The sequence below is a fragment of the Gigantopelta aegis genome, chromosome 8 (assembly GCF_016097555.1).
Source record: "Gigantopelta aegis isolate Gae_Host chromosome 8, Gae_host_genome, whole genome shotgun sequence".
NCBI classification, from domain to species: domain Eukaryota; kingdom Metazoa; phylum Mollusca; class Gastropoda; order Neomphalida; family Peltospiridae; genus Gigantopelta; species Gigantopelta aegis.
In genome coordinates, this window is record NC_054706.1 from 1,089,982 (window position 1) to 1,106,321 (window position 16,340).

General features: G+C 38.1%; 1 protein-coding gene across 1 annotated transcript in view; it reads left to right on the top strand.

Annotated features, from left to right (window-relative positions):
• Positions 1-5,095: 5,095 nt before the first annotated feature.
• Positions 5,096-16,340, top strand: part of LOC121378614 (nuclear factor NF-kappa-B p105 subunit-like) — a 49,383-nt gene continuing 38,138 nt past the window's right edge. Inside the window, exons 1-6 of the mRNA XM_041506873.1 lie at positions 5,096-5,347; positions 10,254-10,406; positions 12,501-12,640; positions 13,059-13,207; positions 13,416-13,549; positions 15,759-15,917. Coding sequence (XP_041362807.1) covers positions 10,256-10,406; positions 12,501-12,640; positions 13,059-13,207; positions 13,416-13,549; positions 15,759-15,917 — 733 coding nt within the window. The 5' untranslated portion in view covers positions 5,096-5,347; positions 10,254-10,255. The remainder of the gene's footprint in view (positions 5,348-10,253; positions 10,407-12,500; positions 12,641-13,058; positions 13,208-13,415; positions 13,550-15,758; positions 15,918-16,340) is intronic.

A 16,340-nucleotide genomic window follows, 5' to 3' on the forward strand; every position in this document is an offset into this window, starting at 1 on the left:
TCGGCTATTCCAGCCTAATTTTATTGCAAAAAGACAAAATTGTCAGATAGAACCGTGTTATTCTTCCACTTGTGAACTAAACAGGTCTGACTAGTATTAAACTGCATATTAATCATGTGAAATACTGTCCCTGTTCATATCATATTTTACATTATATACTCCCCACAAAAAACACCCCCTCCAAACCCCCACAAAAAACACCCCCTCCAAACCCCCACAAAAAACACCCCCTCCAAACCCCCACAAAAAAGCCCCCAAACAAACAAAGTAAAACACAAAAATAACCCCCCAAAAAACAATAACAACAACATATATTACGCAACTTATGATGGACAGTGTTTATTTCTTAATTACAACTGCAATGACATAGACACCCTTTTTCTCCATTTCATTTATGGTATGGGGCGAGACGTAGCCCAGTGGTACAGCACTCGCTTGATTCCCGGTCAGTGTGGGATCAATCCCCGTCGGTGGGCCCATTGGGCTATTTTTCATTCCAGCCAGTGCACCACGACTGGTATATTAAAGGCTGTGGTATGTACTACCCTGTGTGTGGGATGGTGCATATAAAAGATCCCTTGCTGCTAATCGAAAAGAGTAGCTCATGAAGTGGTGACACTGGGTTTCCTCTCTCAATATCTATGTGGTCCTTAACCATATGTCTGATGCCATATAACCGTAAATAAAATGTGTTGAGTGCATCGTTAAATAAAACATTTCTTTCTTCTTCTTGTTTTCATTTATGATATTGAAATGTTTATGTTTTGGCACAAGCATGTACAGATGATATATTATTGATGTTGTTAAAATAAGTCGACATACAGCTGGAAAGAAGACGCATCAAAATAATCTAAAGTTGATTAAATGTGTTTGGGAGTATACAAGAACATATACATGTAGTTACAATTGAACATGTATGAAGCAGCCATTTTGAAATTATGCAAATTGGCATATTTGTCCCACCTACATCATCAATGTACTTTTTTTATCCCACTGCCCACTTTCCTTTCTCTCCTTTGCATTCCATCTCATTTCTTCCTGATCTGGCAGCTTCCATCTCATTTCTTCCTGATCTGGCAGCTTCCATCTCATTTCTTCCTGATCTGGCAGCTTTTCCTATCTTTCAACTTCTTTTGCTGCCCACCTCCACATCCCAGTCCTTGTCTCTCCAACCATGACAGTTGCTTGTCTCTTGTGGCTATCTGTGCTACACACCTGCCATTCCCCCATCAGCTTTTAGCTGTCTGACAACTTCAGGGAGTGTTCAGTAGTTACTTCTGGCATTGTTGAGAGGCACTTGTAACCAGCTACTATGCACCCCTACTACCAGCGGTCATTAGTTAGTGCAGAGGACGAGGATGCCAGGTGGGTACAGGGAAATACACAGAGACTGCACCCGTGGAGGAACTTGAGACAGGTAGGCGATGGTGTGGACAGCTCAGAAGACAGAGTCGGAGGAAACTGACAGAAAGGATCAAAACAGATTGAAATATTGGGAAAAATTGGAAAGTTTTTATATTAAGATAATGAGAATGATAGGCAGAGAGTGATAGATGAGAAAGATGAACGACGGGATTTGAACGACAGGATTTGAACCACTGTCGTTAGCTTGATTGTCCAGCAGCTTATCCACTAGACCACAGAGCTCACTATCAATGTACATTTTTGACATGTTGTTCAGGTAAGGTTCAGGAAACAGTTGCAATAAAAATTATTTTGACTGGACTGCCCACCCAAGGGGAGATAAATGGGTGCAATCTTCAGACAAAAAACATTAAAAGTTTGTTCTGTTTAGCGACACCACTAGAACACATTGATTAATTAATCATCAGCTGTTGGATGCCAAACATTGGGTCATTATGACTTGTAGTCCTCAGAGGAAACCTGCTACATTTTTCTGTAAGCAGCAAGGGATCTTTTATATCCACTTTCCCTCAGATAGGAAAGCAAATACATGTAACAAGGCCTTTGACCAGTTGTGGTGCACTCGTTAGAATGAGAAAAACCCAGTCAGTTGAATGGATCCATCAAGGTCGTTCAGTCCTGTAACACAATGTACCGAGGCAGTGGATGAGTGCACAGCATGACCTGGATAGGACAGGAGAATCAGGGTGTGAATGTACCGAGGCAGTGGATGAGTGCACAGCATGGCCTGGATTGGACAGGAGAATCAGGGTGTGAATGTACCGAGGCAGTGGATGAGTGCACAGCATGGCCTGGATAGGACAGGAGAATCAGGGTGTGAATGTACCGAGGCAGTGGATGAGTGCACAGCATGACTTGGATAGGACAGGAGAATCAGGGTGTGAATGTACTGAGGCAGTGGATGAGTGCACAGCATGACCTGGATAGGACAGGAGAATCAGGGTGTGAATGTACCGAGGCAGAGGATGAGTGCACAGCATGACCTGGATAGGACAGGAGAATCAGGGTGTGAATGTACCGAGGCAGTGGATATAAAGGAAACCTGTTTAATGACACCCAGTAGCTGTTATGTGTCTATAAATATTAACAAAGGACAAACTATTACGGTCTATCCTTGATGTAATGTCAGTCACGGAGAACAGGCAAACTAACTGCTGGATCGACACAGTGGAGCAGACAATTGTTGACTCCGTAAACTAGGCTGAGGTGTCCACATTAAGCAGTGACCTGGTTATATAAGTTTGTACTTGCAGGCAACAATAAACAATATATTGTATACATTCGTATACCCATCCATCTACTCATCCATCCATTCATTACTTATCTTTCATTCCATCCATCCTTTAATCCATCCATCCATCCATCCATTCATCATCCATGTTTTCATCCATATCTCCATCCATCCATCCCTCCATCCATCTTCCATCTATCCGTTCATGCAATAATGAGTAATCAATATGAAGAAAAAGGATAGCAAACAAGTTGTTTAATGAAACATTCTCACACTGTTTTAACTGGCACTTCTCAGCTGTAAGAGAAAATAAAAGAATGAAGTTATGAATTATATAATCTGTGAGTGGATTAACGAGTGTTTAATGACATCCCAGCAGGAAAAACTCATCAATTCTTGGGTGTGAAAAGGGTAAATACCTCATCGGGTTTCCTCCCTGAGGGTCACATGTACGAGCTGTCAATCAATGAAATACGACTCCATCTTGTCAGTTAGTATTTTATCACTGTTTGCACTGATAAATTAATGTGTAGTATAAATTTAACTTTTTCATTAATATTCATGAAATGGGACAATATTTTAAAGTCTTAGATTACCAGAATTCCACTGATTGTTTAGTTACTTTAATTGTATTTGAATCGGAGGATGATACCTGTATATTACTTTGATTTTGAAATAGGCGGGGGAGGTGAGAGGCAGGCAATGAATTATCTTCCAGGACCTGCGGAGAGTACGACTGTATATAGGGGGCACAGTTAGTGGGCTGGGGGGGGGGGGGGGGGGGGAGTAAACATTTGAGGGTCAAAACCTATTAGAAGGTTCATGGGCATGTTACATGAGAAATTCCAGGAATGGAAATACGGAATTTCCAGTCTTCTGAGTACAATAACAGAAAAAATGGAAAGGGGTGGGGGGGATAGACCATGTTTTCCGAACCCTATTCATATAGATCATGTACGGTATTATAATATTATCCCCACCCCACCCAAGTTGTCACGTGTCTTATTTGGTGATGAAAATAAGTAGTGTTTTACAAAGACATTACATTTAAAGGGACATTCCTGAGTTTTCTGCACTTTTTAAGATGTTATCGACTAACAGAGACTTTTTAACGATTGTAATTATATATCAAATATATTTTTCTGCATAATATATTAGTGGCTGTATATTAAACGTGTTTCTGATCGTTCTAATATTTGTACTAGGTTAAATTTCATTTTATTTCCTAAAATACATTTGTTCTTACATTGGCCTACGAAATTAATTGAAAATAAAGTCCAGTTTTGGCTTCTTACAAATATTAAGACGACCAGAAACACATTGAATATACAGACACAGATATTCTAAACAAGAAAATATATTTAATATGTAAGTTTAATCGTAGAAATATTTCTATGAATGTAACAGCAATGTGTTTACTTTCCCCACATAAAAATCAAACGATGTCAGAAATGTTCAAATGTGCGTATTGTTGTGCGCAAAAGACGCAACCACCGAAACATGTCCCTCACAACAACGTGTGAACAAGGCAGCGCTTCTGAGTCCTGTGAAGGAGTTAGGCCTAATCCCAGACGCTTGTTTTAAATCGGTTTACCAACTTTCATAGAAACGTGAAAACATGATTTTAAACAGATTTTGAATGAAAGGAATTTGAAGAAAATTCCGGATATGTAGTATTAATTCCGGATACCAAACAAACAATTCCAGATTTTCCGGTAAATTCGTTAGTTGCGCTATACCTATTAAAGGGACACACCCTAGTTTGTAAACACTAAGGCATATATATATTTTTTTTTTTTTACTATTAGAGCCGTTTTTGATAACTAAAATTATACTTTACTTAGATTTTATTGTTTAGATTATCAATTTCCGAACATCCAAAGTGTGTTTGGTCATCCTGGTGTTTTTAAATATCACAAAATGTATTTCTCATATTTTTAAAAACGCACGTGCGTCTGAGAAGTAAAAGTTATGGAGTTGAGTTTTAGTCTATTTTAGAGGGCATTTCACAATTTCAAAGTCAGAGACTCATGTTTCACTCAGTTGTAACTTTATCCAAATGTGTTACAGGTTTGTAGAGTAACTAAACTTAGTGTTACAGGTTTGTTGATTAACTAAACGTAGTGTTACAGGTTTGTAGATTAACTAAACTTAGTGTTAATTTTCACGGGCTGAAACTAGGGTCTGTTCTTTTAAGCAGGCTATACGTATGCATTTTAAAATATATACATACCTGTAAATCTGACAATTATTTGAAATAAATATGGTTGAGATAAAATTGTTTCATAAATATAAAGCGTTATCTTTCAAGACTGAAATCTTCCGACTTAAAGAACAGTGTGTGAGTTGAAATAGTTGGTTCGCCAAACAAAAGGTGTGAATAACACAAGAAGAAAGGAAGGAAAAAAATCTTGAATCACGGTTAAAAATAGATATTTACCCAATCATATTACTGAATTTATATCACATGGCAAGATTTTGCCCATTCAGAATTATTTGGGAATTTCCCTGTTGGAATATCCTGTAATGGCGTAAAACTGTTTACAAGTAGTGTTGTTACAAAGTGTTTTACTCTGTATTTCACCAACATCGTAATGGTTAATGGCCGTCATCTGTTTCAAAAGATAAAACTGTCTTAAAGGGTTTTTTTCTGGAGACGAATTCTGTTTCTTGCAAAAATCAACGAAGAAGGTTTGTTTGCTCAGACGCTAACTTGGCTGACCCTGGTTTAGTGGTTATTAGACGTTAAAGGTGCAGTATCGCACCTTCATCATGTATCAGTTTTCTAAAACACAATGTAAACACAACCGATGTTTCATAACTAATATGTATTGACTGCCAATACACTGTTAAGCCAACTTAAGTATCAACATTCAGTGAACGTTTTGTTTTTTCAGTACCGTATCTCATTGTTATGATTGTATTTCACTACACCTTTCAGACATGTACTGCACAATTAAAAATGTTAAATAATAGTTGCTATTAGTTTTAACTGATCACCCACTGTGGCTAATAAAATCTTTAAAAACAAAAAATGATCCCTGACATTCGTGTACTATAATTTTTATATCATAAACAATAAATATATCATTATAATAATCATTCATTCATTGGGTGCACGCCCTGTTTCAATGAGGGACCTGTTTTGATGGATGCATTGATTGCACTCAAGGGGCTGGATTTAGCTCAGTCTGTTAGGTGCTTGCATCGCAGGATCGAACCACCTCAGTGGATCAATTCACCTGATAGGATTTTTTCTCGTTCTAACTCGTGCACCACAACTGGACAAAGGCCTTTCCTGTCTGTGGGAAAGTGTTTATTATATATAAAAGATCCCTTGCTACATTAGGAAAAATATAGCAGGTTTCCTCTGATGATTATGTGTCAGAAATACCAAAGGTTTGACATCGATGATTAATTATTCAGTATGCTTTAATGGTGTCGTTAAAAAAACACAACTTTTATTCAATGTGCTCCAGTGTTGTTGTTAAACAAAACAAACTTTGATTGTCAGCAATAATACACACATGAATATTTGTTATTTTGACTTTTGCATCCATGGGGAAAGAAACAGTTCTGTCACATTCATCATCACTGAACTTATCCTGCTCATTAATATGACATATATACATGTATATACAAATGTCTTTTGGTACTGGTAATACTATTTGCCTCTGCTTTTCAAACACAGTAATTGGAAGGAAGACTAATTTTAACAATTATTTGTTTCTACCACAAAGTGAATTGATATCTTAGATAATCTAGTTATTAAAGTCACTTGATTGTTTTGTTAAAAACGTATGTTGATAAAACACTGAACAGTTTTGTTGTGGAAAGTTTTGGTTGTATGCCTTCTACGAAATGAATTACTCACTGATGTATGCAGTCCTTGAAAGTTTTGGTTGTATGCCTTCTACGAAATGAAATACTCACTGATGTATGCAGTCCTTGAAAGTTTTGGTTGTATGCCTTCTACGAAATGAATTACTCACTGATGTATGCAGTCCTTGAAAGTTTTGGTTGTATGCCTTCTACGAAATGAATTACTCACTGATGTATGCAGTCCTTCAAAGTTTTGGTTGTATGCCTTCTACGAAATGAATTACTCACTGATGTATGCAGTCCTTGAAAGTTTTGGTTGTATGCCTTCTACGAAATGAATTACTCACTGATGTATGCAGTCCTTGAAAGTTTTGGTTGTATGCCTTCTACGAAATGAATTACTCACTGATGTATGCAGTCCTTGAAAGTTTTGGTTGTATGCCTTCTACGAAATGAATTACTCACTGATGTATGCAGTCCTTCAAAGTTTTGGTTGTATGCCTTCTACGAAATGAATTACTCACTGATGTATGCAGTCCTTGAAAGTTTTGGTTGTATGCCTTCTACGAAATGAATTACTCACTGATGTATGCAGTCCTTGAAAGTTTTGGTTGTTTGCCTTCTACGAAATGAATTACTCACTGATGTATGCAGTCCTTGAAAGTTTTGGTTGTATGCCTTCTACGAAATGAATTACTAGTACTCACTGATGTATGCAGTCCTTGAAAGTTTTGGTTGTTTGCCTTCTACGAAATGAATTACTGATGTATGGATTCCTTGAAAGTTTTGGTTGTATGCCTTCTACGAAATGAATTACTCACTGATGTATGCAGTCCTTGAAAGTTTTGGTTGTTTGCCTTCTACGAAATGAATTACTCACTGATGTATGCAGTCCTTGAAAGTTTTGGTTGTATGCCTTCTACGAAATGAATTACTCACTGATGTATGCAGTCCTTGAAAGTTTTGGTTGTATGCCTTCTACGAAATGAATTACTCACTGATGTATGCAGTCCTTGAAATTCAGATAATTTTTCGACTGAAGTCAAGTGCCGTTGCAGGGAATATTTTTTCAAAATCCTGTTTAGCGATATTTCTAGCCAATTAAACATTGATTAGCAACTACTGTTTAATGTTTCAAAATTGTGTAACGATCTCTGAAATGTGCGTGGCGAATCGTGACCCGATAACGAATTTTTTTTCTGTGCTTTGCAAACTAATTTTACCAAGGTATTGTGGTGGCAATATAAAAAAGATGCATACTGCAAACTATTGATGGAACATTTGGCTGACTGGTATCTACCTTATATTTCAGAGTTCAGAGTGGACACGTTTTTGTTTTCACTCTCAAACAGCATTAAAATACTCAGGACTGAAAATCAGTTTTACATCAGCTTTGCAGCAGCATTGCTGATTGCTTCGGCGAATTTCGAGGGATGTGTATGTTACAGTTATAGATGTCTGTATGGTTTACACACCAAAATAGTAACTAAAAGATAGCTTCTGTATTTGCATAATAACTGTCTAATTTTAAACATTAATATATTTTAGGACCCATTGCTTATGCCCACCAAAATGGGTTTCCATGAACATGTATGTTGATATATATCTTACCATCATTTCGCTTTATATGCTTGTTTCATAAATGGAACATTAAAAAACAAAACAACAAAATACAGTATAAACATGTATAATGATGTTCTTCAAACCCTGCATTGATAAGTACTGTAATCAAAGAAGAAATTTCCAAGATTATTTTTACATTAAAGTTTTTTACCATTATAAAAATGGAAGTGTCATGCAGGCACATGTTTATTGTTAATGTAGGGAGATGCTAGGTGAGGCAGTGTTTGATACTGTTTCAAAAAGTCATTAGCTCTCACAGATATTTTGGCTTCAGCCCTATATATTATAGTAATGCAGTTCATAATTTCCACAATGCCAGACTAAACATTCAGTAGCCGGAACAGAGGGCTAGTGTATTTGTTGAACCCTGGGCGATTTATTTGTCGGTGGCCCCATTGGGCTATTGCTCGTTCCAGCCAGTGCACCACGACTGGTATATCAAAGGCCGTAGTATGTGCTATCCTGTCTGGCATGGCACATATAAAAGATCCCTTGCTGCTAATCGAAAGAGTAGCCCATGAAGTGGCGACAGGGGTCTCCTTTCTATATCTGTGTGGTCCTTAACCATATGTCTGACCCCATATAACCGTAAATAATGTGTTGAGTGCATCATTAAATAAAACATTTCCTGTTCCTGTTCCTCATTTTGAATATTTTGTATTTTAATTAACAAAGCTCCTCGGCTCTTGACATGCTGTGTGCTAAGATTGTCTCTGTTTTAATTCAGATATGGAGATAGTAAACGATGACTCTAATGACTCAGCTCTTGACGTGCTGTGTGCTAAGATTGTCTCTGTTTTAATTCAGATATGGAGATAGTAAACGATGACTCTAATGACTCAGCTCTTGACGTGCTGTGTGCTAAGATTGTCTCTGTTTTAATTCAGATATGTAGATAGTAAACGATGACTCTAACGACTTGGCTCTTGACGTGCTGTGTGCTAAGATTGTCTCTGTTTTAATTCATATATGGAGATAGTAAACGATGACTCTAACGACTTGGCTCTTGACGTGCTGTGTGCTAAGATTGTCTCTGTTTTAATTCAGATATGGAGATAGTGAACGATGACTCTAACGACTTGGCTCTTGACGTGCTGTGTGCTAAGATTGTCTCTGTTTTAATTCAGATATGGAGGTAGTAAACGATGACTCTAATGACTTGGCTCTTGACGTGCTGTGTGCTAAGATTGTCTCTGTTTTAATTCAGATATGAAGATAGTAACCGATGACTCTAACAACTCGGCTCTTGACGTGCTGTGTGCTAAGATTGTATCTGTTTTAATTCAGATATGGAGATAGTAAACAATGACTAACGACTCGGCTCTTGACGTGCTGTGTGCTAAGATTTTCTCTGTTTTAATTCAGATATGGAGATAGTAAATGATGACTAACGACTCGGCTCTTGACGTGCTGTGTTCTAAGATTGTCTCTGTTTTAATTCAGATATGGAGATAGTAAACGATGGCTCTAACGACTTGGCTCTTGACGTGCTGTGTGCTAAGATTGTCTCTGTTTTAATTCAGATATGGAGATAGTAAGCGATGACTAACGACTCGGCTCTTGACGTGCTGTGTGCTAAGATTGTCTCTGTTTTAATTCAGATATGGAGATAGTAAACGATGACTCTAACGACTCGGCTCTTGACGTGCTGTGTGCTAAGATTGTCTCTGTTTTAATTAAGATATGAAGATAGTAAATGATGACTAACGACTCGGCTCTTGACGTGCTGTGTGCTAAGATTGTCTCTGTTTTAATTCAGATATGGAGATAGTAAACGATGACTAATGACTCGGCTCTTGACATGCTGTGTGCTAAGATTGTCTCTGTTTTAATTCAGATATGGAGATAGTAAACGATGACTAATGACTCGGCTCTTGACATGCTGTGTGCTAAGATTGTCTCTGTTTTAATTCAGATATGGAGATAGTAAACGATGACTAACGACTCGGCTCTTGATGTGCTGTGTGCTAAGATTGTCTCTGTTTTAATTCAGATATGGAGATAGTAAACGATGACTAACGACGCGGCTCTTGACATGCTGTGTGCTAAGATTGTCTCTGTTTTAATTCAGATATGTAGATAGTAAACGATGACTCTTAACGACTCGGCTCTTGACGTGCTGTGTACTAAGATTGTCTCTGTTTTAATTCAGATATGGAGGTAGTAAACGATGACTCTAACGACTCGGTTCAGCTTCCCCTCGACATGTCGGGACCCCTACTACAGTCGAAGTACGAGCCCACCGAATTACAGCAGCAGATTTTCAACGGGGACTACCCAATGATGAACGGCCATATCCGAGATGGTAAGCAGTCATGGAAATTGTGGAAAGTGTTAATGTCATTTTTCAGACCTTCAAAGTCATAGTATTTTGAGTTAGGTCTTTGAATGTTATGATAAGTTAAAATTGGTTGTTAGCAGACCATATATAGTTTAAACACTGTACAAACCTGGCATTATGTTGATGATCAGTCTTCTTATAAGTTATCAATGTTACCCCATAAAAATGGGACATGTAACTCTTGGCACAAAACGAACAACTCCTGAATTTGTGAATTACGCTGTTCATTCCTTTGAATACTTGTGTATTAGTTACCGTACATGCTTTAAGTTAAATGTATAGTATGTCTTTAAAAATAAAGAAACAGTTTATATGACTTTTAACAATATAATGAAATATATTCACAATATTTCTTTAATTTGTTTGACAATATTTCTAATGTGAGTGAAAGAAAAGTTTGTGAAAACCAGTTCTCAAAAGGTGTACTGAGATATATACTGTCAAGACTGTATTGCAGTCAACTGTTAATATGATAATATTGCCCACCCCTACAAGATATATATACACCTCAAGATCTTCATTTGTTGAAAGAAAGAGAAAATAATACTGTTGTTTACTATAAACATGGGTATCGCGGGATGTAGCTCAGTGATAGAATTCTCCACTCAGATGAGGACAGGACTTAGCCCAGTCGTAAAGATCTTGCGTGATGCATGGTCGGTTTTGGATCAATCCCCATAGGTGGGTCCATTGGGCTATTTCTCGCTCTAGCTAGTACACCACAGCTGTTGTATCAAAGGCCATGGCATGTGTTATCCAGTCTGGGGTGGTGCATTTAAAAGATCCCTTGCTACTAATGCAAAAATGTAGTGGATTTCTTCTCTAAGATTAAATGTAAAAATTACCAAATCTTTCACATCCAAACGCCGATGATTAATAAATCAATGTGCTCTAGTGGTGTAACTAAATAAAACAAACTTTAACCATAAAATATACTGTGCATCATCATCGTTGAACTGAGGTGTCGTTAAAGAAATAATCTCTTCCTGTTTTTACAGAATACCAGCCACGTATCATCATTGTTGAACTGAGGTGTCGTTAAAGAAATAATCTCTTCCTGTTTTTACAGAATACCAGCCGCGTATCATCATCGGTGAACTGAGGTGTCGTTAAAGAAATAATCTCTTCCTGTTTTACAGAATACCAGCCATTTATCATCATCGTTGAACTGAGGTGTCGTTAAAGAAATAATCTCTTCCTGTTTTTACAGAATACCAGCCGCGTATCATCATCGGTGAACTGAGGTGTCGTTAAAGAAATAATCTCTTCCTGTTTTTACAGAATACCAGCCGCGTATCATCATCGGTGAACTGAGGTGTCGTTAAAGAAATAATCTCTTCCTGTTTTTACAGAATACCAGCCGTGTATCATCATCGGCGAACTGAGGTGTCGTTAAAGAAATAATCTCTTCCTGTTTTTACAGAATACCAGCCGTGTATCATCGTGGAGCGGAGGTGTCGTTAAAGAAATAATCTCTTCCTGTTTTTACAGAATACCAGCCGCGTATCATCATCGGTGAACTGAGGTGTCGTTAAAGAAATAATCTCTTCCTGTTTTTACAGAATACCAGCCACGTATCATCATCGTTGAACTGAGATGTCGTTAAAGAAATAATCTCTTCCGGTTTTTACAGAATACCAGCCGCGTATCATCATCGTTGAACTGAGGTGTCGTTAAAGAAATAATCTCTTCCTGTTTTTACAGAATACCAGCCACGTATCATCATCGTTGAACTGAGGTGTCGTTAAAGAAATAATCTCTTCCTGTTTTTACAGAATACCAGCCGCGTATCATCATCGTTGAACTGAGGTGTCGTTAAAGAAATAATCTCTTCCTGTTTTTACAGAATACCAGCCGTGTATCATCATCGTTGAACTGAGGTGTCGTTAAAGAAATAATCTCTTCCTGTTTTACAGAATACCAGCCATTTATCATCATCGTTGAACTGAGGTGGCGTTAAAGAAATAATCTCTTCCTGTTTTTACAGAATACCAGCCGCGTATCATCATCGTTGAACTGAGGTGGCATTAAAGAAATAATCTCTTCCTGTTTTTACAGAATACCAGCCGCGTATCATCATCGTGGAGCAGCCCCAGCAGCGAGGTTTCCGCTTTCGCTACGAGTGTGAGGGTCCATCCCACGGGGGGCTGCAGGGGGAGAAGAGTCGGAAGAACCAGAAGAGTTACCCGGCCATACGGGTGAGTGCTTTAAGGAAGACACCGCAATCTCTCCACCTGTTAAAATAAAGCTACAGTTGTTCCAGAATTCATCTCAAAATCTAATTTTTGATTCCATCTTGAATTTATCTGAAAAGCACAGATTGCTTCCCTCTCTACAGAATGAATTTCAAGCCATGCTTTAACCTAAGTCCTTAACTGGATGTCTTATAGCCACAAACATGAATTTCAAGCCATGCTTTAACCTAAGTCCTTAACTGGATGTCTTACAGCCACAAACATGAATTTCAAGCCATGCTTTAACCTAAGTCCTTAACTGGATGTCTTATAGCCACAAACATGAATTTCAAGCCATGCTTTAACCTAAGTCCTTAACTGGATGTCTTATAGCCACAAACATGAATGAAAAGGCGTACAAACATATACATTTTCCTTGAAGGTTGAAAACTATTCTGGCTCTGTCCGTATGGTGGTTACCTTGGTGACAGATGAAACGGTTCCGAAACACCATGCTCACAAGTTGGTCGGCAAGAACTGCAATAATGGGATATGTGCGTTTGATGTGAAAGCAGCAAACCAAAATATAACGTGAGTGCCACACTGTTTTACATGCATTCATTTGTTTTTAAACAAATTATTTTCCTCTCTCACTCTTTCTCTGTGTCAGTCTGTCTCTCTCTCTCCCTGTATTTCTCTCTAATTTCATGATGTATTGAACTGTTTATTTGCTACTGCTGCATATTTGAAACTGAAAAATGTCTCTGCTCATTGATTTAAGTTTGGTTTTCTCTTACAGATTTCCCAATCTCTGTGTTCTTCATGTGACTCGAAAGAAAGCGTCCGAGGTTTTGGAAAAGCGGATAATGGAGTCCATGCTGCTTGACAAACGGGTCAAGTTAAGTAACCTCCAAGCTGAAGTATTCATTTCAGGTAATACTAATTAGCATATTAGTTTGTAGGTAACACTAATTAGCATATTAGTTTGTAGGTAATACTAATTAGCATATTAGTTTGTAGGTAAAATTAATAAGCATATTAGTTTGTAGGTAACACTAATTAGCATATTAGTTTGTAGGTAACATTAATTAGCATATTAGTTTGTAGGTAACACTAATTAGCATATTAGTTTGTAGGTAACACTAATTAGCATATTAGTTTGTAGGTAATACTAATTAGCATATTAGTTTGTAGGTAACACTAATTAGCATATTAGTTTGTAGATAAAATTGATTAGCATATTATTTTGTAAGTAACACTAATTAGCATATTAGTTTGTAGGTAACACTAATTAGCTGTAGGTAACATTAATTAGCATATTAGTTTGTAGGTAATACTAATTAGCATATTAGTTTGTAGGTAACACTAATTAGCATATTAGTTTGTAGATAACATTAATTAGCATATTAGTTTGTAGGTAACACTAATTAGCATATTAGTTTGTAGGTAACACTAATTAGCATATTAGTTTGTAGGTAACACTAATTAGCATATTAGTTTGTAGGTAAAACTAATTAGCATATTATTTTTAAGGTGACACTAATATATTATTGCTTCACTGAACAAGAGAGATGGGCTATAGCTCAGTGGTAGAATCTTCACTGAACAAGAGAGATGGGCTATAGCTCAGTGGTAGAATCTTCATGGACAAGAGAGATGGGCTATAGCTCAGTGGTAGAATCTTCTCTGAACAAGAGAGATGGGCTATAGCTCAGTGGTAGAATCTTCTTTGGACAAGAGAGGTGGGCCATAGCTCAGTGGTAGAATCCTCACTGAACAAGAGAGATGGGCCATAGCTCAGTGGTAGAATCTTCACTGAACAAGAGAGATGGGCCATAGCTCAGTGGTAGAATCTTCTCTGGACAAGAGAGATGGGCTATAGCTCAGTGGTAGAATCTTCTTTGGACAAGAGAGGTGGGCCATAGCTCAGTGGTAGAATCCTCACTGAACAAGAGAGATGGGCCATAGCTCAGTGGTAGAATCTTCACTGAACAAGAGAGATGGGCCATAGCTCAGTGGTAGAATCTTCTCTGGACAAGAGAGATGGGCCATAGCTCAGTGGTAGAATCTTCTCTGGACAAGAGAGATGGGCCATAGCTCAGTGGTATACTCTTCACTGAACAAGAGAGATGGGCTATAGCTCAGTGGTAGAATCTTCTCTGAGCAAGAGAGATGGGCTATAGCTCAGTGGTAGAATCTTCTTTGGACAAGAGAGGTGGGCCATAGCTCAGTGGTAGAATCCTCACTGAACAAGAGAGATGGGCCATAGCTCAGTGGTAGAATCTTCACTGAACAAGAGAGATGGGCCATAGCTCAGTGGTAGAATCTTCTCTGGACAAGAGAGATGGGCCATAGCTCAGTGGTAGAATCTTCTCTGGACAAGAGAGATGGGCCATAGCTCAGTGGTAGACTCTTCACTGAACGAGAGATGGGCTATAGCTCAGTGGTAGAATCTTCACTGAACAAGAGAGATGGGCTATAGCTCAGTGGTAGAATCTTCACTGAACAAGAGACATGGGCTATAGCTCAGTGGTAGAATCTTCTCTGGACAAGAGAGATGGGCTATAGCTCAGTGGTAGAATCTTCACTGAACAAGAGAGATGGGCTATAGCTCAGTGGTAGAATCTTCTCTGGACAAGAGAGATAGGCTATAGCTCAGTGGTAGAATCTTCTCTGAACAAGAGAGATGGGCTATAGCTCAGTGGTAGATTCTTCACTGAACAAGAGACATGGGCTATAGCTCAGTGGTAGAATCTTCATGGACAAGAGAGATGGGCTATAGCTCAGTGGTAGAATCTTCTCTGAACAAGAGACATGGGCTATAGCTCAGTGGTAGAATCTTCACTGAACAAGAGACATGGGCTATAGCTCAGTGGTAGAATCTTCACTGAACAAGACAGATGGGCTATAATCTATGACATTAATATATATGTTAGATATAGTAGATATGGCGACACTGAGTTTCCTCTCTCAATATCTGTGTGATCCTTAACCATATGTCCGATACCATATCACTGAAAATAAAATGTGTTGAGTGCGTCGTTAAGTAAACATTTCCTTCTTTCCTTGGTAGCTCCAGAATCAATAAAACACAGTGCTGAGGTATAATTAAACAAATGCACTTCTCTTTGTTCATCACCAGATCAGGAAAAGGAGAATGCGAGAAAACAGGCCCGTGAGCAGGCAAAAAGTATGTCTCTGAATGTGGTGCGGCTCTGTTTCCAAGTCTACCTTATTGACGAGAACGATCAGTACAGCAAACTTCTTCCATCAGTCATCTCACAACCCATATACGACAGCAGTAAGTGATGTAACACTAATATCTCAACTCATATACGACAGCAGTAAGTGATGTAACACTAATATCTCAACTCATATACGACAGCAGTAAGTGATGTAACACTAATATCTCACAACCCATATACGACAGCAGTAAGTGATGTAACACTAATATCTCAACTCATATACGACAGCAGTAAGTGATGTAACACTAATATCTCACAACCCATATACGACAGCAGTAAGTGATGTAACACTAATATCTCACAACCCATATACGACAGCAGTAAGTGATGTAACACTAATATCTCACAACCCATATACGACAGCAGTAAGTGATGTAACACTAATATCTCACAACCCATATACTACAGCAGTAAGTGATGTAACACTAATATCTCACAACCCATATATGACGGCAGTAAGTGATGTAACACTAATATCT